A 27,527-nucleotide genomic window follows, 5' to 3' on the forward strand; every position below is an offset into this window, starting at 1 on the left:
CTGGCTTATTTCACTTAGCATAATGCTCTCCATTTCCATCCATCCTGTTGCAAAGGGTAGGAGCTCCTTTCCTGCCGCAGAGAATTCCATTGTGTAAATGTACCATAGTTTTTTGATCCATTCATTTATTGATGGGCACCTAGGTGGCTTCCAGCATGTGGCTATTGTAAATTGTGCTGCTGTGAACATTGGGGTGTATAGGTCCCTTTGGATTGGTGTTTCAGGGTTCTTAGGATATAATCCTAGCAGTGGAATAGCGGAACAAAAGGCAGTTTTGATCCATTTTTAGTTGTCTGAGGAAATTCCATACTGCTTTTCGCAGTGATAGTGCCAGTCTATAATCTCACCAACAGTGTACTAGGGTTTCCTTTTGTCCACACCCTCTCCAACACTTGTTTGTTGCTTTGTTTGTGATGGCCATTCTGACTGGTGTGAAGTGGTATCCCATTGTGGTTTTTGAATCTTCTTGGATTTTTGTTGAATAATCTGTGAAGGGTAGGAGTTATCTCTTCCTTAAATGCTATGTAAAATTCTCCTGTGAAACCTTGTCCAGGGCTTTTGTGTGTCAGAAGCTTCTTGATTACTGCTTTAATTTCATCAGCTGTTATTGGTGTTTTAGACTTTCTGCTGCTTCTTCATTGAATTTGAGATTATATTTCTCTAGAAATTTGTCCATTTCACATAGGTTTTCAAATTTCTTGGGATATAGTTCTTTGTGGTAATTACTAACAATCGTCTATTTCTGTGGTATCAGTTTTAATCTCTTTCATTTCTGATTGTGGTCATTTGGGTCTTCTCTCTTGTTTTCCTGATGATTCTCATTAAATCCTCATCAATTTTGTTTATCTTTTCAAAGAACCCACTCCTGGATTTATCAATCCTTAGTATTGTGCTTTTAGTCTCTATGTTATTTAATTCTGCTCTGATCTTGGTGATTTCCTTCATTCTACTTGCTCTGGGCTGTCTTTGTTGTTGTTCCTCCAGTTCTTGTAGGTGTAGAGTTAGGCTGTTTGTTTGAAATGTTTCTAACTTTTTTGAAGTAGGCCTGTATCACTATTAACTTCCCTCTCAGAACTGCCTTTGCTGTGTCCTATAAGTTTTGGATTGTTGTGAGTTCATTTTCATTTGTTTCCATAAACTTTTTGATTTCTTCCTTGATCTCATTTTTGGCCCATTTATTGTTAAATAGCATGCTATTCAATCTTTGTGAGTTTGAGTGTTTTAGGGTTTATTCTTTGAGGTTGGTTTCTAATTTTATAGTCCCTTGTGGTCAGAGAATATGCTTGATATAATCTCAGTTTTCTTGAATTTGTTGAAGCTTGTTTTGTGTTCTGTCATGTGATCTATCTTTGAAAGTGTTCTATGTGCATTTGAAAAGAATGTGTATTTTTGGGCCTACGGACCAGATGATCGCGGTTTGATTCCCAGTCAGGACACATACCTGGGTTGCAGACCAGTTCCCGGCAGGGGCCAATTCCCAGCAGGGGATGCACGAGAAGCAACCATACATTGATGTTTCTCTTCCTCTCTCCTTCCCTTCGCCTCTAAAGATACATAAATAAAATATTAAAAAAAAAAGAATGTGTATTTTGCTTTTTTGGATGAAGGACTCTATATATATCAGTTAAGTCCATTTCATCCAGGGCGTTGGTCAATGTCACAATATCTTTGTTGATATTTTATTTGGAAGATCTGTCCATTTCTGACAGTGGGGTATTAAAATCTCCTACTATAATTGTGTTGCTGTCAATATCTTTCTTGAAGTCCTCTAAGATTTTTTTTATATATTTGGGTGCTCCTATGTTGGGTGCATATATATTTACAATGTTTATGTATCTTTGATGGATTCTTCCTTTCAGTATTATGAAGTGACCTTCTGGATCTCTCTTTATGGCTCTTTTTTTGAAGTCTATTTTGTGTGATACGAGTATTGTTACCCTGGTTTTTTTCCCTATTTGCTTGGAATATTTGTTTCAAGCCCTTCACTTTCAGTCTGTGTAGGTCTTTTTTCTGAGGTGGATCTCTTATAGGCAGCATATGTATGGGTCATGCTTTCTTATCCAATCAGCTACTCTGTGTCTTTTGATTGGGGTATTTAATTCATTTACATTTAAGTTTATTATTGATAGATTCTTATTCATTGCTGTTATTTTGTATCTGTGTTCCTCTCTCTCACACTGCTTTTCTTCTGTTCTTAAAGCAGACCCTTTAACATCTGCTGCAGAGCTTTGAGGCTTCTTTTGTCTGGGAAACTCCTTATTTGGCCTTCCATTTTAATTGAGAGCCTTGCTGGATAGAGTAGTCTATTGTAGGTCGTTGGTTTTCATTACTTGGAATATTTCTTGCCATTCACTTCTAGCAAACTCAACGGAGAGTTTCCATTGAGAAGTCAGCTGCTAGTCTTATTGGGTCTCCCTTGTATGTTACTTTCTGTTTCTCCCTTGCTGCCTTTAAGATTCTCTTTTTGTCTTGAAATCTTGCCCTTTTAATTATGTTGTATCCTGAAGTAGGCCTCTTTGGGTACCTCTTGATTGGGGCTCTCTGTGTTTCCTGGATTTGTGTGACTTTTTCTGTCATCAAATTAGGGATGACATTTACCTTTCCAAACAAATTTTTTATTCCTTGCTCTTCTCCTTCTGGTATCCCTGTTATATGGATATTATTACGTTTCCTGTTGTCCTGCAATTTCCTGAGTCCCTCTTCATTCTTTCTGAGCCCCTTTTCCTTTTTTTTGCTCTTTCTGGGTGTATTTTTCTACCTTGTCCTCCAGCTCAGTGATTCGATCCTCTGCTTCATTGAGCCTGCTTTTGATTCTTTCTATTGTGTTCTTCAATTAAAAAATTGTATTCTTTATTTCCTCTTGGCCCTTGTTGATAGTTTCTATTTTTTTATGTTAATGTATTTTGCAATGGGTTCATTGTAGTTTGGTAATTCTCTGAGTTCATTGAGCTTCCTTATAACCATTGCTTTGAACTCAATATCTGATAGTTGACTTGCCTCTGTTTCATCTAGCATTCTTTCTGAGGCTTCCTCCTTTCCTTTCATTTGGGGATTGTTTCTTTGTCTTCCCATTGTTTGTGAGACTCTTCTTGTTAGCTTCTCCTTCTTAAATTGATCTATACTGACTCCCTGGATTTATGGTGTGAACTTCTATGGTAGGAGATCTGCGAGATTCAGTAGTGCAGTCTCCTTGATCTGAGCTTGCTGGCCTTGGGCTGTCGTTTATGTTGTCTCTCTGTATGTCTTTGGGTTTTGGTTGTTGTTGGGTCTTTCTTTGGTGGGTCCTTCCCACCAGCTGGGTAATTGAGGGTCACTCTGTTCACCATGTCTTATATTCTATTGTGTGGTTGTGGACAGGTTGTGTTGAAGCTGGTTCTTCTCTCTGCATCAGGTTTTGAGGCTTCTCTCTCGCTATTGTTCAGTTGTTTGTTTTGAGTGATTTCTCCACTATTTAGTTGTAATTCCCGATTGGTCCTGGGTGGAGGTTAGTATGGCTTCCACTCACTCCTTCACCTTCTTCGATTATTATCTGTTGGTGGTTTCTTCGTTGGTGGGTTCCCTCTTCATGCAGGTATACTGTGTTTCTCAGCTTCCACCTACTCTTTTATGTGATCAGTTGGAGGGGGAAGGCAAAATGGATTAAGACAGCAGGAGTGTATTCTTGGGGACTTAAACTACCAACCCGTAGAGAAGAGTTAGTAGATCCTTTGTATAAGTATAATGTTAACTGTGATATTTCATCCAACTAGTCACTTTTAAGACAGCAAAAAAAGATAAGACTCTTGTTAGTCGTTGAGGGGGGAATTGTGAGTTGGATCCAGAAAACAGTGAGCTTGTGGGAGGTCAGATTATGAGATATAGTGAGAGTAAAGGATAGACAATAGATGGAGTTTTTGAGAGAATAAAGTTAACCACAACAGTTATAAAGTTCCAGAAACAGCGAAGTGAGGTAAGATCCAGGAGGGGTGCTGTGTAGTATTTACAATTGCATGGGATAGCAGATATTTACAGTAGTAATGGAGCAACAGTCATGTGACAGAATCTATGTGATCTGAATAACAAGAATAGGAAGTACACAACCTAAAGTAGTATGCTATTAGAACACAAGTGACGTGAAAGGAGGAAAATTAAAAATACATTGTGAAAGAGAGAGCAAGGAAAACCAGTCAGACAATGCACTTAAACACAAAACTAAACAGAAGAGAAATAAAAAATAGTAATCAAATAAAAAGTTAAAATAATGAAAAATAATAATACAAATAAACAATAACTTGCAAGTTCTCTGGGAGAGCAAAGTGAAATTTGTCTTACCATCTATGTTGTTGGGATGACCACTCTTTGGGTCTAACTCCTGTCCTTTTGCAGCTTGAGGTTTATTGTCTCACTTGTGGGAAAAAGAAAAAAAGGAAAGAACAAGAAATAAAATAAGGGGGGAAAAAAACCTGCTGGCTTTAAACCAGCCAAGACAGTTCTGGTCTTTCTGGCTGCAGGAGACTGAGAGGGGATGGGTTTCGCTTTTCTCCCTTCCTCGGTATTGCAGGATGGGGGCCAAGTCTGATCCACATTCTTCACAGTTGCCTACCCCAGCCCTCAGTTCACTACCAGGCCCCCAGTGCCCTTCTGTGCTTGGCCTACACCCTCAGGCTATCAGCTGTGCTGTGCTTGGGGTGCACCAATTAGGGGCAAGTCACACACTACCTTCTCACTCTTTGCTGCCCTAGATGCTGGGGAATCTTAGAGACTCTTCAGGGTAGTTCAGGTCTCCCACTGAGTTAAGTCTAGGGACTGCTGACTCCCTGAGCTGTGCTGATCTCTGTGATGGGCACCTCTGCCCTCCTCTTAGCCAGCCAGTCAGGCCCCTGCATGGTTGGGGTGCCTCCATGGCTGTGGTAGAGGACGAGGGTGTACACCTCCTCTGCTGCTGCTGCTGGGGAAGTGGGGTCCTCAGTGCCTCTGGGTGGTGGGGTCAGGCACACTCTGCTGCAGCATGAGTGCACGGCCTCCCCTGCTGTGGTAAAAGTGCAGCTGCCGGGCAGTGGAGTCAGGTGCCTAAGCCACATTTTAAACTAAGAACCGTGGTTCTTTGGAGAAATGGCCAACTTGGGGGCTGGTGCAGGAGGAGAACAAGATAAGCCTGGGGTATGTAGTTGTGTCAGAAAGTACAGAATTTCTCAAAGATTGATGTGGTTCTGTGAAAATGGAGCCACTGAGTTCATATCATCCAAGACTTGGTAGCATGACTCTTAGAGTATAGAGCTATGTTACTGAGGCAGCAGTTTTGTGCTGCTCTTTGTCCCGAATCAAGGTTTGACAACACCTGGACTCCCTCAAGTTCTAGAGTTTATAACACTAAGTTTTTTGACCCCTGTTTTTGTCAGCCTGTCCTGCAATATTGACTCTGTTAGTTTTTGATAGTCACTGATTAAGGTAAGTCACGGAACGCTGAATCATACACAGTACACTCAGTACCTGCTGGGGATCGTGCTGAAACTGAATGTTTACTTATAAGAATTGTGTCCAAAACTCTCTGTCCTTGGACATGGTACTGAAACTTCACGGCCAGCTGTCTCATGCTTCAAAAGGGCATAATTTGCCTCTGGCTGGTGTAGCTCAGTGGATTGAGCGTGGGCCTGCAAACCAGAGGATTGCAGTTTGATTCCCAGTCTGAATACATGCCTGGGTTGCAGGCCAGTCCCAGCAGGGGACGCACGAGAGGCAACCACACATTGATATTTCTCTCCTTCTCTCCTTCCCTTCCCCTCTAAAGAAAAATAAATAGTAAAACTCTTTTTAAAAAGGCATAATTTTACCTTTGAGAGTGGTAATTGAGTGTATCAAGAGAGATGTGATGGATGTGAAAATTCTATAACTTGTCAGTCTCCCTCTGAACAGGGATAAACATTGTGTAAATGGGATCTTGACAAATGTTAATTTTCCTTATTAAGGAACTTAGACATAAACATAGCAATGTAGTTTGGATAAACATGTTGGTGTCTTTACACAGTATGCCTTTGTACAAGCATTAGTAGATTATTAGTAATCTGTAGTAAGGTATATAGTTGTGTAGTTTTCCGAGTGTAGGTCTTTTACCTCCTTGGTTAGATTAATTCCTAGATACTTTTTCTTGTTGCTATATTCCATAGAAGATTTTTCCCCCTATTTTTGTTTCTGATATTTCATTATTGGTGTATAAAAATGCTTTTGACTTATGATAATGACTTTGTATTCTGTTGCTTTGCCAGTTTCACTTACTAAGTCGAGTAGTTTTTTTGTGGAGTCTATAGGATTTTCTATGTACACTATTATGTCATGTGCAAACAATGACAGTTTTGTTTCCTCCTTTCTGATTTGGGTGCCTTTTATTTCTTTTTTCTATTTCTTGTCTGATTACTGTTTCTATGCAGGACACATGGACAAAAACAAAATGTGCATGGAACCAAGGGAGTGAGTTGGGAATGGCTGGGGTGGCATGTAAATGCAGACAACTGTACTTGAACAACAATAAAATGATTTGAAAAAATAAAATAAAAAGGAACAAAGTTTTGCAGCCTGTAAATGTCCTGGGTAAGTTGACAGGTGCTTGCATTGACCCCGCCCCTGTTCAGCTCAGCTTACTTTTTATTGCTGGTGACTCTGGCACCTACAAGCCATGGGTTGATACTAAGTATACACCCAGCAGGAGTGAATAATAAGCAAATTAAGTACTTAGTAGAATATCTGACAAACCCTCAATACATGTGAGCTATTACTATTAAGAAACCTGGTGTAAGAGGATCGATCTTGCCCTGGACAGTGTGGCTTAATTAGTTGGATCATTGTGCCATAAACTTATCAAAACCAAAGGGTTGTGAGATTGATTCCCAGTCAGGGCACATACCTAGGTTGTAGGTTCCATCCCTGGTTGTGGTGCATAGGAGAAGCAACTGATAATGTTTCTCTTTCCCTTTCTTCCACTCTCTCTGAAATCAATAAATGTGTCTTTGGATGAGGATTGAAAAACAGAGTATAGATCTTAAAAGTTTTCATTCCAAGGTAGGGAGAAAGTAATTCTGTATGGTGATGGATGCTTACTAAACTCACTATGGTGAACCTTTCATAGTATATACAAATACCTAATATGTTGTGTACCTAAATCGAATATTATGTTGTGTCAATCATATCTAAATAATACAAAAAACAATAAAAAAAGTATATGTAAATTTCCTTAGCTAATTAATTGATGCAACATGAGCATTCAAGATTAATGACTAATGCCCTCCAGTTTATGTTTAGCTAGCTAGGCTGTTAGTAAGGTACACTAGAATATTTTAAAAGGCTTTCATTTTCCAGGACAAAATATACTAATGTTTGGTAAAACATAAATATTTTTTTATATATGAGGATTGTCCCAAAGTTATACATTCTCAATGGGTCCTTAACCTGAGATTTCAGAATGATGAACAATTTTAAAACTTTAATTTAATTTTTATTTTTAATATTTTATTGATTATGCTATACCATTATCCCATTTATTCCATCTATGATCCCTTCAACCTGGTACCCTACCCCATTCCCTCCAGCAATACACCCTCAGCATGCCCATGGGTCATACATACAAATTCTTTGGATACTCCATTTCCTATACAGTTCTTAACATCCTCCTGTCTATTCTGTACCTCCAAATTTGTGCTTAATACCTCTACCCTTTCCTCCATTCTCCTCCTTCCCTCTCCCAACTGATAACCCTCCAAATGAGCTCCATATCTATGATTCTGTTCCTGTTCAGCTTGTTTGCTTAGTTTGTTTTTTTAGATTCAGTTGCTGATAGTTATAAATTATTACCACTTTAATGTTTATAGTTTTGCTCTTCTTTTTCTTAAATAAGTCCCTTTTACATTTCCTGTAATAATGGCTTGGTGTTGATGAACTCTTTTAGCTTTACCTTGCTTGTCTGGGAAGTACTTTATCTCCTTTCAATTGTAAATGATAGCTTTGCTGGATTGAGTGATTTAGGTTGTAGGTCCTTGGTTTTCTTCACTTGGAATACTTTTTGCTAGTCCCTTCTTGCCTGCAAAGTTTCTTTTGAGAAATCAGCTGACAGTCTTAGAGGAACTACTATGTGGGTAATTATCTGCTTTTCTCTTGCTGCTTTTAAGATTCTCTCTTTATAGATGCAAATTAAAGCCACAATGAGATACCATTTCATTCCAGTCAGAATGGCCATCATAAACAAAGCAGCAAACAACAAATGTTGGAGAGGATGTGGAAAAAAAGGGAGCCCTAGTGCACTTTTGGTGGGATTGCAGACTGGTACAACTGCTATGGAAGGCAGTATGGAGTTACCTCAGAAAACTAAAAATGGAGCTGTCTTTCAACCCAGCAATTCCACTGCAAGGATTATATTCTAAGAACCCTGAAACAATAATCCAAAAGAACCTACACACCCCAATGTTTATAGCACAATTTACAATAGCCAAGTGTTGGAAGCAACCTAGATGCCGATCAGTAAATGAATGGATCAAAAAACTATAGTACATTCACATAGTGGAGTTATATGCAGCAGAAAGAAAGAAGGAACTCCTACCCTTTGTGACAACATGGATGGAACTGGAAAGCATTATGCTGAGTGAAGTAAGCCATGCAATGAAAACCAAATACCATAGAATTTCACCTTTAACAGGAACCTATTCAACAAAAAGAAATCAAAAAAATTTTGCTGAAGCAAAATATAACCTAAGACACTGAAATTGAGAACAGGCTGACAGTGACCAGAGGGGACAGGGGAGGGAATTTCAGGGGAAGAGGGGAAAGGTTTGCAGGAACAAGTATAAAGGACACATGGACAGTAGCAAGGGGGCGGGGTGGAAATAGGGAGTTGGGGAGGGCTGGGGGAGTGGGCTCAGATGAGGATGAAAGGCAGAAATCTGTACTTGGAGAACAGAGTAAAATTTAAAAAAAGATTATCTTAAACCTTTGGCATTTTTACTATGATTGCCTTTCTGTGGTCCTCTTTGTGTCCATCTTGTTGGTGACTGTGCTTTTTTTACTGGTATGTCTATTTCTTTCTCCAAATTAGAGTTGTGTTTCTTTTCTTTTTAAAATTAGTTTTCAATTCTTGTTCTATGTCTTCTCCCCTTGGCAGTTCTATGATTCAATTGTTGGTACATTCGAATTGGTCTCACAGGCTCCTTAACCCATCACCATTTTTTTGAATTGTTTCTTCTTGCTGTACTGATTGAATGTTTTTTCCTTCTTTATGTTCCCAATCATTGATTTGATTCTTGGCTTCATTCACTCCATTGTTGATTTCCTGCATATTTTTATTTATTACACTAAGTGTAACCACTTCTGCCTGGGTCTTTCTTACATTGTTGAAGTACCCAATAAATTCCTTGAGAATTCTAATAACCGATGTTTTGAACTCCACATCCAATAGCCTGCTTATCTCCTTTTGGTTTAGTTCTTTTTCTGTAGTTTTTTTTTCTTCTTACTTGGGGCCATATTTTTTGTATCCTCATTTCAGCAGCCTCCCCGTGTTTGTTTCTATGTATTTGGTAGAGATGTTGTAACTCCCTGTCATGGTACTGTGGCCTATTGTAGAAAAATTCACCTGTAAGTTGGGTGGGGTGGAGGGAGCCTCACATAATCGTCAGTGCAGGGCATCTTGTGTGAACCAGGTTGATGGAGTCTCAGATATGGTGTCTGTACTCTATGCTATGTGTGAAGGAGGGCTCAGAAAAGGGACAGTGGCCACTGTATGGCCTCTGGGTTTTTTCCAGGAGGAAGCTGTCTCCTGGCACTTGACCTGGTGCCAGACACTTCAGTTTTTCCCCATGTCCTACTGGTTTTCTTCCTGGTGTTTTGCCCTGGTGCTGTAGCCAAAAGGAAGTGAGTCTGCATAAGTCCTAAATCTGTTTTGTGCCCTTTAAGATGTGATGCCTGAGCATCCCTCAGTGTCATCTGCTACCCCAACACTCACTGGTTGTACAGGTAGAAGTTATGGGACTTATTTACTGGTACTGAACCCTTGAGCAGGGTGGTCTGGTGTGGGGCTGGGATCTCTCACTCTTGACAAATCCTTCCTGATTATTATCCACCACATATGGGTGTGGGACCATCCATTCTATGTCTCTGTGTAGCTCTGCCCCTTCTACCTGCCTGGACTAATGTGATTTTTTAAATTCCTTGGTTGTCAGACTTTCATACAGCTTTATTTTCTGATGTTTCTGGGTGATAGTTTTTTGTATTTTAGCTGTAATTTTTGCTGTGGTTGTGTGAGAAGGCAAACCACGTTGATTTACACCACCATCTTGACTGGAAGTTGAGCAAATTTTTTATGAAAACGTTTACTTTGCTGGTTCTCAACAACCTGGGGCTTAAAAAAAATAACAGTATCTGACTGCATCCCAAATCTGTTAACCCAGAACCTCCAAGATGGGGCTTTTGAGAAGAAAAGGTCAAGGTAAATAGATCAAGCTCATTATCCACCCTTGGAGTCAAAGAGGCACATGCTCAGTAGCAGGGAGTGTTATAAATATTTGGATTTTAAGCTCCCAGTTGACACAGTAAGAAGAGACAGCTATGGTGGACCCAGTCATGGTGTTGGTGCTCTGCCTCTCCTGTTTGCTCCTCCTTCCCCTGTGGAAACAGAGCTTTGGAAAAGGAAAACCTACTGGGCCCCACACCTCTGCCAATTATTGGAAATATGCTAGAGTTGGATGAGAAGAACATCAGTCAGTCCTTAAGTAATGTGAGTATGTTTTACTTCCTCCAGCAGTTTGTGAAAGATAAGTAAATTAACATCTATTTCTAAATAAAATTTATTTCTTAAAATACATTTAAATAACCATAATATGTTAAAAACTATTATATATGTCATTATAAATACTCACCATGAATTATTATTTTGGGTTTCTCATCAACAAGAGTGGTGAATAAAAGAATGTATTAATGAGTGAGGTACCCTAGGTCTCTGCATGCTAGACTCAAAATAACAAAGAACAAAAGACAGGAGAGCTCTTGCCCTTTTTTGTTTCCCCATCATTTGCTAAGTTTTTTAGCTGAAGGTAAATGATAAGGAAAGTGTTTTTGATTAGAAATGTCATTCAAGAAGTTATCTGAAAAATATTTGACTTTCAGTGCTGGGCACACAATGTAATATACAGATGATATATCATGGAATTGTACGTTTGAAACCTTTATAATTTTATTAACCAATTGTCTTGTAAGCACTCGAGGCAGGGCAGGTTCACAAGGGATTCAGGCAGACAAAAGAAAATTTGTGGAGTCATGGGATATCTGACATGCCTTTTTTCTGAGATGGGGAGATCCATGCAAGCTGCAAGCCATGTGTCTTGCCAGGGACACTCCCAACTCCCTTACATACTAAGTATACACAAGGCTGGCAGAGTGCCGAGATATTGTATAAGAGAGTTTGATTCTGAGCATGCAAGTCCATACTCAATGTTGTATGACTTAATATGAACACCGCCAAGTCATAATTGCCCAGACATCTGAGTGAGGGGGCCTGGCTGACTTCATTTTCCCTACACTAATGTTACCCAAACACATTTAAGTTAAAAAGAAGTGATCTATGTAAACAATGTTTTGTTCAGAATAGCCATAAAAAGCACACTTCTCTGAGTAAGCAAATTGTGCCTGATGTCAAGGAAAAACTCTGTCAAAAAACTCAGAATGAGTGAATGAAAGAAAAGTTATCGGGGCTGGCTTCCCGGGAACAGGACCCTTTGGCCACAGCCAGCACAAAACTGTCCATCCATGAGATGCCATTGGTCCTGCAATGCCTCTGTGGTGCTCACCTTCCTCTGTGTTAGTAATGCCAGTGGATCACGAACTGGGCTGGGCATCAGAATCATCCAGGGTATTTTCTGAAAGCATACATTTCTCATATTCATCACAGGGCTATGGAATCAGAATTCTGATGGCCTGGGCTCTACCAGTGATCCTGATGGAGTCATCTGAGTATTGGTCCTATGATGATCGTTGCAGATTGATATATTGCTCACGGATCAGAGACTGAATAGGAAGAGGTTCAAATTTTGATCTTCTGCGTAGTAGCTAGGGGATGCTGACAATGAATTGGAATTCTCTGGCATCAGTTTCCATTTTTGTAATAGCAGAAATGAACCTGCTGATGATGCAGTTTTGAGGTTTAGTTGTAACATGTATACAAATTACCCAGGCCATTTGTAGGCATGGAAGTGGCAGCTGTTCACAATTGCCCTCATATTTATGTATTAATTTTAAAAATATGTTAGGCTGTATCTCAGAATAAAAATATAAAGTCAGATTATATAATTTTGAATCACACATAATATATTGTCAATTGGGTCTTCTTTTGCTACTATGTGCATCTCCTTTCCATTTGCCAGCTCTCAAAAGTCTATGGCCCAGTGTTCACGGTGTACTTTGGCTGGAAATCCACTGTGGTGCTGCATGGATATGAGGCAGTGAAGGAAGCCCTGATTGATCGGGGTGAGGAGTTCTCTGGCAGAAGAAGTCTCCCAGTGGCTGAAAAAGCTAACAAAGGACAAGGTAGATGCCTGTGTGCCCGTATATGTTCAGTGCTATAATGTGGGTGGAGAGGATGGACAACAGAAATTTGAAGATCTCTTCAGCAGAGCTTGGCCCATGCATGTGGCTGCCAAGTGTCAGATTCCAACTCCTTGCCTAGCACCTCCATGTCAGTTTCTGTTTCCCCTCCTGATAGGAGTTCTTTGCAGCGCTGGCAATGGATGGAAGGAGATGCAGCACTTCTCCCTCATGACCCTGAGGAATTTGGGGATGGGCAAGAGGGCTATTGAGGACTGTGTTCAAGAGGAAGCCTGCTGCCTTGTGGAGGAGCTGAGGAAAACCAATGGTGAGTGATTCTGTATACTGTAACTCTGACCTTAAACAGACTGTTGTGTTCTCTAGTGACGTCCTTGGAAACATTTCGGGGGTGGTTAAATCTTTCCTATGGGGAGTGGTGGTGTCAGCCCCCATTTGAAGGAGGGTTGTGTGTTTATGCTCCTTTCATGTACACCTGCAATTGTGCAGATAGTATGGGTAGAAAGGGTCACTTAAATTTATTTTCTCTTGAGCATGGTTTGATTGTTTTCAAATCAGAAATCACATAGAATAATTTTGAGACCTTTATTGAAAAAGCTAGGGCACATTGTTTTTTTCTGTGGCATAAACATGCATTATTTATTCTAGAGCCTTTCACCAGGTAGTACTTGTCAGGTGGAAAGGTGAGAATTACCACATCACCATGGAGCATGTAACAAGTGATGTGTGCTTTCATTAAATTTGCCTGTGTTTGTGTGCTCAGCTCCATAGACATCTCCGAGAATTGCTTTCAGGGTCCAGGCCTATAGTTCTGGATGATAACAATGATGTCTATGGTTTTCATTGCTTAGTCATGTCTTCTTAAAATTATCATCAATTGTGATTTCTCTGTAAAGACAGCACAATTTTCCCTGGCCAGGGTGGCTCAGTGGATTGAGCACTGGCCTGCAAAATAAAGGGTCTCCAGTTCCATTTTTAGTAATGGCACAGGCCTGGGCTGTGGCCCACGTCCCTGGTAGGGGGCATGTGAGAGGCAACCGCACACTGATTTTCCCCTCCTTTTCTTCCTCCATTCCCTATCTTAAAATAAATAAAGAAAATGTTTTTTTTAAAGGCAGCAGTATTTTCAATACATGAGCATTGATTATTTTTTGTTACCCACCATTTACTGCATTGATTTACATATTTTGCATACATGCTACATTAAAATTCCTACCAAGTTATATGATGTTTTATTTAAGTAAATTTCCACCATTATGAATAACTACTTACCCTGCCTTCTGTAAGTGGCATATGGCTGTTTTCAGTTTGCTTACCTTTGCCCCAGCTTTACTGGATTTTGGTGATGAGTAATGGCAATCATTTCCCTTCCACAACCAGTTGTAATACCTGTACACTGCTTGTCAAAATGACTCTGATTTATAGCTTGGATTACAAATTACCTTGTTTTTAAATTCTTTCTTCCATATTAAGTGAAAGGAAAAACTGAAAATTATATTTCACCTATGAATCACATGCAGAAAAGAAATTTCCAAGGCTTTTCAAATTATCCTCTACCTATCAGGCTACAATTAAAGGTGTTTTAAAGCTCACAGTCCTGTAGCGTTCCATGGAGCCTGGTCTAGAAGCCACTAACTACACGTTTCCTTTTATTCTCCTCCCCATGCTTTACATAACATTTATAGTAAAAAACACATACAGGAGAACAAATCCAAAATGAATAAAAAACTTAAATGTCAAGTGTGAAACCATAAAAATCCTAGAAGAAAGCATAGGTAGTAAAACTTCAGACACTCTTGTAATGATATTTTTGCCAATATGAGTCCTAGGACAAGGGAAACGGAGGGAAAAACAAAGAAGTAGGACTACAATAAACTAAAAAGGTTTTGCACAGCTAAAGAAGCCATGAACAAAATGAAAAAGACCCCACTGTATGGGAGAACATACTTACTAATGATGCATCTGATAAGGGGTTAATTTCCAAAATATTATACAGCTCAACACCAGGAAGACCAAAAAACTATTAAATGGGCAAAGGACCTGAATAGACTCTTCTCCAAAGAGGACTTGCAGAGGGCAAATAGACATATGGAAAGATGCTCCACATCACCATTATCAAAGAGATTCAAATTAAAATCACAATGAGATATTGCCTCATACCTATCAGAATGGCTATCATCAGCAAATTAAAAACATTTCCTGGTGTGACTGTGAAGCAAAGGGAACCCTTATGCATTGTTGGTGGGAATGCAGACTGGTGCAGCCACTGTGGAAAACAGTATGGAGTTTCCTCAAAAAATTACAAATGGGCCTGCTGTTGGCCCAGCAATCCGACTTCTAGGAATACATCCTAAGAATTCCAAAACACTAATTCGAAAGAACATATGTACCCCTATGTTCATTGCATGTTACAATAGCCAAATCTGGAAACAACCCCAGTGCCCATCAGTAAATGAATGGATAAAGAGGGCATGGTATATTTGCACAAGGGAATACTATGGAGCCATAAAAAAGAATGAAATCTTCCATTCTGTGGCAGCATGGGTGGACCTGGAGATTATTATGCTAAATGAAATAAGCCAGTCAGAAAAAGACAAATATCATATGATGTCATGTATATGTGGAATTTAATGAAGAAAATAAACTGACAAGAAAAACAGAAACAGAGGCATGGATAGATGGAACAAACTGACAGCTATCAACTGGGAGGGGATGGGAGCACCAGATAAAAGAAAGTGAAGGAATTAGACAGAGAACACAAGTGCATAGTATATGGACACAGACAACAGTGTGGTGATGGCCAGAGGGAAGGGGAAGTGTGAGCTGGGGGAAATAGGAAAGAGGGGGCATGGGGACATCTGGAACAGTATCAACAATAAAAATGAAGTACAAAAACACATAACATGAGATCTACTCTCAACAAATTATTAAGTGTACATCACAGTATTGTTTACTATAACAGCAGCTCTCTAGCACTTTTCATCTTGTATAACTAAAACTCTGTACACATTGAACTGTGACTATTTTCCCCTCCCGCAGGCCCTGGCAGCCAATATTCTACTTTCTGCTTCTATGAATTTGACTACTTTTGATACTTCATGTAAGTTGAATCATGCATTACTTGTCCATTTATGATCAGCTTAGTTCACTTGACAAAATGTCCTCAAGGTTAATACATGTTTGCGGTGGGATTCTGGCTGGCAGAATCTGATCCGTGTATGTTGTGGCTGCTCGTGAACAAATACACACGGACAACAAAAGTCCTGTAGAGAAAAGTGGACAGCATGGCCACTCTCTGAGAGAGAGGACCAGAGGGCCAGAGAGCTCAGTCCCTGCCTGGACAAGCTTTTATTGCTTCTCTGGGTACATTGTATGGAGGGTAGTCCTCATTTACTATGCACAGGTTCACTGCAGGGGATTACCTTTTACAGATAACAAAGGAAAGAATGTTGCTAATTCAAAGAGAAGGATGTTGCAGATCAGGGTGAAAAGTGGTTGAACCGGACACATGCATTGTAGTATATGACAAGATTTCTGTCTTTTTGATGTTTGAATAATGTTCTAGTGTATGTATTTATCAATTTTCTTTATCTATTTATCACTGATAGACGTCTACATTTTCCCCCACATCTTGGCTATTGTGAATAATGCTACAATGAATGCAAATATCTCTTTGAGACCCTGTTTCAGTTCTATTGAGCAAATACTCAGAAGTGGGATTGCTGGGTCTTAATGGTAATTTCATTTCTGATTTTGGAGGGGGCACCTCCATACTGTTTACTGGAGTAGCTGTCCTATTTTATGTTTAACTTACTGTGTACAAGGGTTCAATTCCTCCACACCCTCACCAATACTTGTTTTTCTTTTTTCTGTCTTTCTTCCCTGTCTCCCTCACCCTTATCTATTCATTTCTCCCTTCTTTTCTTACTATTTTCCTTCCTTCCTTTTTTCCATCCATCCATTTTTCCTTTCTTCCTTCTTTTTTAGTAATGGACATCCTAACAGATTTTAGGATGGTTTTGATGTGTGTTTTCTAATGATAGTAAAACTGAGCATCATTTTATATACTTACTGACCATTTGTATGTCATCAATTTTAAATCAGCACAAGTTAAAGGTATTATTTATCTCATTGTTTGGAAATCAGTTATAACCAGTTGTAACAAGATATTATAACCAACAATAATACCAGTTATTGTGTTACAGCCAGTTTAAAAGAGAATGGTCAAAAGGTACAAACCAATTTAGAGCGAGGGAATGTTGATGTGAATGCAAATGAAGGCAAAACTAGGTAGGAAAGTCTGTCGAATCTCTGGTGGACAAAATACAGTTTGTCTATACACAAGTATTATTTTGCATTGCTATAAGTCATCAATAATTGACAGAGTGGTAAAACAGCTCCCATAGAATCACAGTCAGATAAAACAGAAGGTTGAGCCATATGGAATGCATACATCTCAGTTAAGAAAAAACCTGAAAGGGTGTTGTCTACACTCAATATTCCCCCTAGTTTAACTGAGATATAGTTGATATGTAACACTGTATAAGTGTAATGTATACAATATGTCGATCTGATATACTCACATATTACAGTATGATTACCACGATAATGTTTTCTAAGACCTGCATCAGGTCACATCATTACCATTTCCTGGGAAAACCTTTAAAATCCACTCTCTTAGGAGCTTTTGACTATATACTACAGTTCATTATCTATAATAACAGTGCTGTGCCTTAGGTACCCAGAAATTATTCACCTTCCAACTGGAAATTTGTACCCTTTGGCCAACATCTCCCCATTTTCCCACCCACCAGCCCTCAGTAACCACTCTTCTATGCTCTGTCTCTACAATTTCATCTTTATTTGATTCCATGTGCAGGTGATATCCACAGTATTTGTCTCTATCTGGCTTATTTCACTTAGTGTAATGCCCATAAGATTCATCCATGTTGTCATAAATGGCAGGATTCCTGGGGGTGCAAGCTGAGGGGCTGGAGGAAGGATCGTGAAGTGTAGAGACCTAGGGGCCATGCTTTCCCTGCTGGGCTGGTGGCCTGGCCACAGGTTCACCTAGATGCACAGTTGGCACAGCTTAAGAAGAAAGAGCCAGAGCCAGAGTCCTGCCTGTAGGTCGGTGGCTGTGGTCCTGGTGCAAGTACCTATGGCCACTTCCCAGCATTCCCTGTCCAAAGCACTCAGACTGCCACTAGAGGAGTATGGCCACCCTACCCAAGAGGAACTGCCCATCTCTCGCAACCAGCTCCGAGGGAACCTGCACCAAGAAAATTCCCGTCAATGGGGACATCGCTGCAGGGAAGGTAAAATTTATGAATATCCTTAAACAAGTCTGGGAGGATTGGGAAGTGGTTCCTGAACCTGTTGCCAGATGGTGCAATGTTCAAAGTACTACAATGAATTCAGGAATTGACAACATCTCAGAGAAGTGGTGGGAATGTTCTTCAGATGATGTAGGAAGAACTTGAGCAATGGCCTTTTACCTTCAAGTCATTATGCCTACCTGGGGGGAATATGAGCTCAGCTTGCCTCTCAATGGCAAGCTCAAAGATGAGCTTGTATTACATGAAAAATATGTATTATTTTTTGAATGGTGACAGGTATATTTTTGACATCTAGTTTGTATGAATGTGATTGTATGGATGAAACAGAATGGACACTTTATCAAGACTGGCATAACTGGATGAATAACTAGTTCAGCCAAAGCCTTGCACTAGGTGGAATCGTTTATCTTCAAACCAGTCCAGAGAAATGCTTGAGTAGAATACATATAAGGGGAAGAAATGAAGAGCAAGGCATCTCTCTTGAGTACTTAGAGAAGCTTTACTGTAAGCATGAAATCTGTCTCCTGCATAGAACACTGAAAACCACCTTTATCATCTTCTCCTGCCTTTTTTTTCTTTTTCCCACAAGTGACACAAACAACTTGGAACTGTGAAAAGACTAGAGTTGGACCTGAAGAGGGGCATCCCAACAGTAGAGACAGAGAGACACATTTCACTTTGCTATAGCAGAGAAGCCACAACTTGCTGCATATTTGTATTATTATTTTTCATTATTCTCACTTCTTTTATATTTTAATAGTATCTTTGTATTCCTACTCTTTCTGTATAGGCTTCTTTGCCTTGGCTTGTTATATTGTATCATTTGACAGGTTTCCCCTGTTCTCTCCCCCACAGTGTATTGTTAATTTTATATGCCACTTGTTTTCCTTTAGCACACTATCCAAAGCTCTATACCCCCCATTCATGTTATCCAGATCACATAGAGTCTGTCATATGATTGTTGCTTTAATATTATTGTAAATAATAGCTGTTCTGTACAACTGTAAATACTTCACAGCACCCCTCCCGGATCTTAGCCCACTTCAAGTTTCCTGAATTCTATTACTGTAGTGATTAACTCTATTTGCTCACACACTACACCTATTTACTATTCTTTACTCTCACCTTACCTCAGAATCTGACCGCCCGCAACCTCACTGCTTTCTAGATCCAACTCATAAGACTTCCCTCCCCAACAAGAAACTTATCTTTTGTCCATCCTTTCTTAAAAGTGGCAAGTTGGGTTGAAGATTACAGGTAACACTATATATAGCCTAAAGATTTTCTATCTCTTCTCTACTGACTGTGACTGTAAATGTCATAAAATACTCTCTCGCTGTCATAACCCATTTTGCCTCCCCCTCCAACTGAACACACACACAAAAAAAGAGTAGATGGAAGCAGAGAACACCAGGAAACCTGAAGAAGACTGCACCACTGCATTTCACAGTTATTCTGCCACAGAAGTTCACACCATAAGCCCAGGGAGTCAGAACAGATCATTTTAAGAAGCTGAAGCTAACAAGAAGAATCTCACAAACAATGGGACGACAAAGAAACAACCCACAAATGAAAGAAAAGGAGGAAGCATCAGAAAGAATGTTAGATGAAATAGAGGCAAGTCAACTACAAGATATTGAATTCAAAGTACTCATTATCAGGAAGTTCAAAGAGCTCGCAATGAGCTACCAGAAACTACAGGGGAGCTACAACGATCTCACCGCAAACTATCAACATGAAAAAGAAAATAGAAACTATCAGCAAGGGCCAAGAGGAAATGAAGAGTACAATTTCTGAACTGAAGAACACAGTAGAAGAAATCAAAAGCAGGATCGATGAAGCAGAAGATTGGATCATTGAGTTGGAGGACAAAGTGGAGAAAAACTCCCAGAAAGAAGAAAAGGAAAAGAGGCTCAGAAAGAATGAAGAAGGACTAAGAGAAATGCAAGACAATATGAAATATAATAATATCCGAATAATAGGGATACCAGAAGGAGAAGAAGAAGAACAAGGGATAGCAAACCTATATGAAAAAGTAATGAGAAAAAACTTACCTAATTTGATAGAGAAAAAGTCACACAAATCCAGGAGTCACAGAGAGTCCCAATCAGGAGGAACCCAAAGAGGCCCACTTCAAGACACATCATCATTAAAATGGCAAAACTCCAAGAAAAAGAGAGAATCTTCAAGGCAGCAGGGAGAAAAGGGAAGTAACATACAAGGGAGCCCCAATAAGGTTAGCTACTGACTTCTCAATGGAAACACTCCAAGCAAGAAGAGAATGGCAAGAAATATTCCAAGTAATGAGAACCAGAGGCCTACAACCAAGGCTACTTTACCCAGTATGGCTCTCAATTAAGATAGAAGGCCAAATAAAGAGCTTCCAAGACAAAAAAAAGTCCAAAAGAATACTCCTTCACCAAACCAGCTGTGCAAGAGTAGCCAAAAGGACTGCTTTAAGGAAAGAAAGGAAAAGAGAGAGACAGAGAGGAACACAGGTACAAAAATGACAATGAATAAGTACCTATCAATAATAACCTTAAATGTAAATGGAATAAATGCTCCAATTGAAAGACATAGAATAGCTGAATAGACAAGAAAGTGTGCTGCCCACATTTGCTGCCTACGAGAGACCCACCTCAGAACAAAAGACCTACACAGACTAAAAGTGAAGGGCTGGAAACAAATTTTCCAAGCAAACGGACAAGAAAAAAAACCCGGGGTAGCAATACTCATATCAGACAAAATACACTTCAAAAAAAGGGCCATAAAGAGAGACCCAGAAGGTCACTTCATAATACTCAAGGGGAGAATCCACCAAGAAGACATTAACATCGTAAATATACATGCCCCCAACGTAGGAGCACCCAAACATATAAAGAAAATCCTAGAGGACTACAAGAAAGATATTGACAGCAACACAATTATAGTAGGGGGTTTTAACGCCCCACTGTCAAAAATGAACATATCTTCCAAACAAAATATCAACAAACATATTTGGCATTGAACAACGTCCTAGATGAAATGGACTTAACTGATATATATATAGAGCCCTTCATCCCAAAGAAGGTAAATACACATTCTTTTCAAATGCACATGGAGCATTCTTAAAGATAGACAACATGATAGTACACAAAACAAGCCTTAACAAATTTAAGAAAATTGAAATCATACCAAGCATTTCCTCCAACCACAAAGGACTGAAACTGGAAACCAGACCCAAGAGAAAAGACCCAAACCACTCAAAATCATGGAGATTGAATGGCATGCTATTAAACAATGAATGGGTCAAGAATGAAATTAGGGAAGAAATAAAAAAGTTTCTGAAAACAAATGAAAATGAACTCACAACAACACAAAACTTATGGCACATGGGGAAGGCAGTCCTGAGAGGGAAGTTCATAGAAATACAAGCCTATCTAAAAAAGATAGAAACATTTCAAACAAACAACCTAACCCTACACCTACAATGACTTGAGGAACAACCACAAAGACAGCCCAGAGCAAGTAGAAGGAAGGAAATAAGCAAAAGTAGAGCAGAATTAAATGACATAGAGACTAAAAGCACAATTCTAAGGATCAGTGGATCCAGGAACTGGTTTTTGTAAGAGATAAACAAAATTGACAAACTTTTAAGCAGGTTCATCAAGAAAAAAAGAGAGGATCCAAATAAACACAATCAGAAATGAAAGAGGAGAGATTACAACTGACACCACAGAAATACAAAGGATTCTTTTTTAAAATATATTTTTATTGATTATGCCATTACAACTGTACTATTTTCCCCCCTTCATTCCCTTCCACTCTGCACACCCCCTCCTCCACCATCCCCCCCTTTCGTTTATGTCCACTTGTCACAAGTTCTTTAGATTCTTTATTTCCCCTACTATACTTGCCCTCCCCCTATTTTCTACCTACCATCTATGCTACTCATTCTCTGCACCTTCTCCCCCCTTCTCTCCTCCTACTCCCCTGTTGTTAACCCTCCATGTGTTCTTTATTTCTATGGTTCCACTCCTGATCTAGCTGTCCTCTTGGTTTGCTTTTGTTTTAGGTGTGGTTGTTAGTAACTGTGAGTTTGCTGTCCTTTCACTGTTCATATTTTTTATCTTCTCTTTCTTAGATAAGTCCCTTTAGCATTTCATATAAGGGCTTGGTGATGATGAACTCCTTGAATTTGACCTTATCTGAGAAGCACTTTATCTGTCCTTCCATTCTAAATGAAAGTTTTGCTGGATAGAGCAATCTTGGATGTATGTCTTTGGATTTCTTGACTTGGAATATTTCTTACCAGCCCCTTCTTGCCTGTAAGATCTCTTTTGAGAAATCTGCTGACAGTCTGATGGGAACTCTTTTGTAGGTGACTGTCCCCTTATCTCTTGCTGCTTCTAGGATTCTCTCCTTCATTTCAGTCTTGACTAATGCAATTATGATGTGCCTTGGTGTGTTCCTTCTTGGGTCCAACTTCCTTGGGACTCTCTGAGCTTCCTGGATTTCCTGGCAGTCTATTGCCTTTGCCAGATTGGGGAAGTTCTCCTTTATTATTTGCTCAAAGAAGTTTTCCACTTGTTGCTGTTCTTCTTCCCCTTCTGGTACCCCTACAATTTGGATGTTGGAAAGTTTAAAGATGTTCTGGGGGTTCCTAAGCCTCTCTTCATTTTTTTTGTATTCTGGTTTCTTCATTCTTTTCTGTCTGGTCATTTCTCTCTTTCTTCTGGTCCATTCCATTGATTTTAGTCCCAGATTTGTTTCCATCACTATTGGTTCCCTGTGCAATTTGCTTCATTTCACTTAGTATACCCTTCATTTTTCATGTAATTTGTGACTAAAATCAACCAGTTCACTGAGCATCCTGATCATCAATATTTTGAACTGTGTATCTGATAGGTTGACTATCTCTTGGTTGCTTAGAAGTATTGGCTCTGGGGCTTTGAGCTGTTTTCTTGTGTCATAATGTTTTGGTTAGGTCATGCCTGTTACTTTTGAGGGGCGGAGCCTTACGTGTTCACCAGGGTGGGGCAACCCAGTTGCTGGGTTGTGATGTTGTATGTGGGGGCGGGGTCAGAGAGGGGCAATGGCATTTGTTCTGCTCTCTCTTGGTTTTCTGTCCCCTCTGCTGCTTCCTGCAAGCTAACTGGGTTCCACTGGTGCTGGCTCCCAGGTATGTGGGCCTGTGCACCCTCCAGGACCCTGTGGGCCTCTCCAACAAAGTCTTTGTGAGCCTGGGAGCTTTTTGCGGCATCTCAAACCCAAAAATTTTTTCAATTGGTTCTTCTAGGCTTTCATTCCCATTTCTGGGGCCCTAGCCTTTGCAGTGTGTCTCACCACTCACTCCTTTGCCTGGTTTATGTTCCAAGGAATGTGTGACCACGCTCCGCCAGCCACTGACTCTGCCCCTCTTACTTGTCTGGATGAATGGTTCGTTGTTGTCAGAGTTCTGTACAGTTCAATTTTCTGTGTTTTCGCTGTGTTTTTGTTACTACAACTTTGTTGTCTTTAAACTTGGTTGTGCAAGGAGGCACAGTTTTTCCACCTACGCCTCCATCTTGGCTGGAAGTCTCACAAGGGATTCTAAGAAATTACTATGAAGAACTGTATGCCAAGAAATGTGAAAACTTAGGTGAAATGAACAAATTTCTAGAAAAATAATAATCTTCCAAAACTCAATGAAGAAGAAGCAAAAAGCCTGAACAGACCAATAACAGAAGATGAAATTGAAGCAGTAATCAGAAAACTCCCGTCACACAAATCCCTGGACCAGATGGTTTCACAGAAGAATTCTACAAAGCATTTAAGGAAGAGCTACCCCCTAATCTTCACAGACTATTCCAAAAAATCCAAAATGATGGAAGACTCCCAAACTCTTTTTATGAAGCCAGCATCATCCTAGTCCCAAAACCAGATAAAGACACAACAAAGAAAGAAAACTACAGGCCAGTATCACTGATGAACATACACACTAAAATCCTTAACAAAATATTGGCAAACTGCATCCAACAATACATTAAAAAGATCATACACCATGACCTAGTGGGATTCATCCCAGGGATGCAAGGTTGGTTCAATATTTGCACAACAGTAAATGTAATACATCACATAAACAAAAGCAAAGACAAAAATCACATGACCATATCAATAGATGTGGAAAAAGCTTTTGATATGGTAAAACACCCATTTATGATAAAAACACTCAGCAAAGTGGGAATAGAGGGAGCATTCCGTAATATATTAAAGGCCATATATGAGAGACCTACAGCTAACATCATACTCAATGGGCAAAAACTAAAGTCCTTTCCACTAGGATCAAGAACAAGACAAGGTCGTCCACTTTCACCACTTCTATTCAATATAGTATTGAAAGTTTTAGCCACAACAATCAGACAAGAAAAGGAAATAAAAGGCATCCAAATTGGAAAGAAGGAAACAAAACTGTCCTTGCTTGCAGATGACATGACAGTGTACATGGAAAATCCTATAGATTCTACCAAAAAACTGCTCGACCTAATAAATGAATTTAGCAAATTAGTGGGATACAAAGTCAATATCCAGAAATCAAAGGCATTTTTTATGCTAACAATAAAACAGCAGAAGTAGAAATCAAGGAAAAAATTTCATTCAGTATAGTAAAAGAAAAATAAAATACCTAGGCATAAACCTAACCAAGGCCGTAAAAGACCTGTATACAGCAAACTACGCAACATTAAAGAAAGAAATCAAGGAAAACACAAACAAATAGAAACATATACCGTGTTCATGGATTGGAAGAATTAACAGCATCAAAATATCCATACTACCCAAAGCAATTTGCAGATTCAATGCAATAGCTATTAAATTACCAATGGCATATTTCACAGATAAAGAACAAATGCTTCAAAAATTTACATGGAACCAGAAATGACCTTGAATGGCAGCTGCAATTTTGAGAAAGAAGAGCAAAGTGGCAGGAATCACAATACCTGAGACCAAACTATTATAGGTCCACTGTAATCAAAACACCCTGGTACTGGCATAAAAACAGGCACATGGACCAATGGGACACAACAGAGAGCCCAGAAATAAACCCAAGTTTCTACAGTTAATTAATGTTCAACAAAGGGGGCAACAAATTAAATGGAGTAAAAATAGCCTCTTCAACAAATGGTATTGGGAGAACTGGACAGCTACATGCAAAAAAATGAAACTCGAGCACCACCTTACACCATACACAAAAATAAATTCAAGGTGAATAAAATACTTAAATATAAGTTGTGACACCATTAAAGTCCTAGAGGAGATTATAGACAGAAGAATATCAGATGTTTTATGCAGCAACATATTTATAGATATGTCCCCTAGAGCAAGGGATGTAAAGGAAACAATGAACAAATGGGATCAAATGGGATCTGAACAATTGGGATCTCATGAGAATTACAAGCTTTTGCAGTTAAAGAAAAAAGTACTAAAATTAAAAAATCAACTATATGGGAAAACATATTTGCCAGTGATACCTCAGACAAGGGTTTGATCTGCACAATACACAAAGAACTTACACGACTCCACTCTAAGAAGACAAACAACCCAATTAAAAAGTGGGCAAAGGACTTGAACAGACATTTCTCCAAGGAAGACATACAGAAGATCCAGAGACACATGAAAAGATGCTCAATATTGCTAGCTATCAGAGAGATGCAAATTAAAACCACAATGAGATACCACTTCATGCCAGTTAGAAAGGCCATCATAAACAAAGCAACAAACAGCATGTGTTGGAGAGGTTGTGGAGAAAAGGGGACCCTAATCCATTGTTGGTGGGAGTGCAGACTGGTACAACCACTGTGGAAAACAGTATGGAATTTTTCTCAGAAAATTAAAAAAGAACCTGCCTTTTAACACAGCAATTCCACTGCTAGGATTATATCCTTAGAACCCTAAAACACCAATCCAAAAGAATCTATGCACCCCAATGTTCATAGCAGCACAATTGACAATAGCCAAGTGCTGGAAGCAACCTAGGTGTTCATCAGTAAATGAATGGATCAAAAAAATGTACATTTATACAATGGAATTCTATGCAGCAGAAAGAAAGAAGGAGTTCCTACCCTTTGCAACAGCATGGATGGAACTGGAAAACATTACGCTGAGTGAAATAAGTCATGCCATGAAAGACAAATACCATATGATCTCACCTTTAACAGGAACGTAAATAACAAAACAAACAAGAAAGCAAAATATAACCAAAAACACTGAAATAGAGAACAGGCTGACAGGGACCAGAGAGGAGAGGGAAGGGAATTTCAGGGGAATAGGGGAAGGATTCACAGGGACAAGTATAAAGGACACATGGACAAAAACTAACAGGGGTGGAAATGGGAGGGAGGTGGGGAGCACTGGGTGGGGGCTGGGCTCCGGTGGGAGTAAAAGACAGAAAACTGTACTTGAAGAATAATTAAATTTAAAAAACTTTAAAAAATTAAAAAAGAAAGAAATGTTTGCAGAGAAAAAAAAAGTAACACATTTCTGCTTGGTGAACATTATGATTATTCTTCATTACATAGTTAGCTTTGCTTCTCTGTAAGATTACACCTTAAGTTTCTCTGCCCTAATAAATTACTGATCATTTTGGTGATTAATCAAAGATTACTGATAAAAATAATCTTGCTTTATATGTTATATATCGGGAAAGCATCGTCATTTTGAATATAAATTAGGAAAATAGATTAATAAAGAAGAACAAGAGCAAAGTAGTAACTTTTAAAACTCTACATGGATTCATTTTAGTTCTGTATATTATGAAAGTTTTTTATGCCCTGGCTGATGTGGCTCAGTGGACTGAGTGCTGGCCTAGGAACCAAAGGGTTGGTGGATCGATTCCCAGTCAGGGGAGATGTCTGGGTAGTGGGCCACATTCCCAGTAGGAGGCGCTCAAGGGGCAACCACACATTGATATTTCTCTCCCTTTCTTTCTCCTTCCCTTCCCCTCTCTTTATAAAAATAATTAAATAAAATATTTAAAAAAATTTTTTATTTACAGGTTTACTTAATGTGTGAAGTATTTTTCTATGTATTTACTCTTTCTACTTGACACATAGATAAATTCTGTGTTTGAAATGAAGGGAAGAGTCCGTTTTACTTTGAAACTATCATTTTCTATTTTAAAGTGTCATCTTTTGTTTCCTGAGATAATTCAGTAGGTTAAACAGTCAGATGTACTGATATCTGAAAGGGAAACTGCATTTCAAATCTGGAATTACCATGAGTATTTAAAGTGTATCATGATATTGTATGTTTTCTTGATTTTTATATATATCAAATGTTTAATTTACTAAACATTTAATGTTTACTAAATTAAACATTTGCTTAATAAATAATATGAAAACAAATGACAGGATTTTCTTTTTATGGCTTTACATTCCATTGTGTGTATATAAACATGTATATGTATACTATATTGTATATGTACATTGTATATGACATATGTACATATAACATCTTCTATTATTAATAATCTGTTAATGGTCATGTAGGTTGTTTCCGTAACTTGACTATTATGGATAATGCTGCAGTATACATGAGAGTACAGAAATCTCTTCTGTATTTTCTTCTAATTTCCTTTGGGTATATACCCAGAAAGTAGGATTGTTGATTCATATGCACTTCCAT

The 27,527-nt window shown here is 39.0% G+C and overlaps 1 protein-coding gene and 1 pseudogene across 1 annotated transcript; both read left to right on the forward strand.

Annotated features, from left to right (window-relative positions):
- Positions 1 to 10,480: 10,480 nt before the first annotated feature.
- Positions 10,481 to 12,896, forward strand: LOC118988004 (cytochrome P450 2C18-like). The gene is given in 4 exon segments (XM_037047406.1): positions 10,481 to 10,652; positions 10,654 to 10,729; positions 12,372 to 12,534; positions 12,710 to 12,896. Coding segments are annotated over 4 exon segments (489 nt in total). The 5' UTR covers positions 10,481 to 10,560; the 3' UTR covers positions 12,868 to 12,896.
- Positions 12,897 to 17,765: 4,869 nt separating this feature from the next.
- On the forward strand, positions 17,766 to 26,915 carry LOC118988018 (deoxycytidine kinase-like; annotated as a pseudogene).
- Positions 26,916 to 27,527: the final 612 nt, after the last annotated feature.

The sequence above is a fragment of the Sturnira hondurensis genome, unplaced genomic scaffold (assembly GCF_014824575.4).
Source record: "Sturnira hondurensis isolate 20B ecotype Veracruz unplaced genomic scaffold, ASM1482457v3 Scaffold0005563, whole genome shotgun sequence".
Classification (NCBI taxonomy): domain Eukaryota; kingdom Metazoa; phylum Chordata; class Mammalia; order Chiroptera; family Phyllostomidae; genus Sturnira; species Sturnira hondurensis.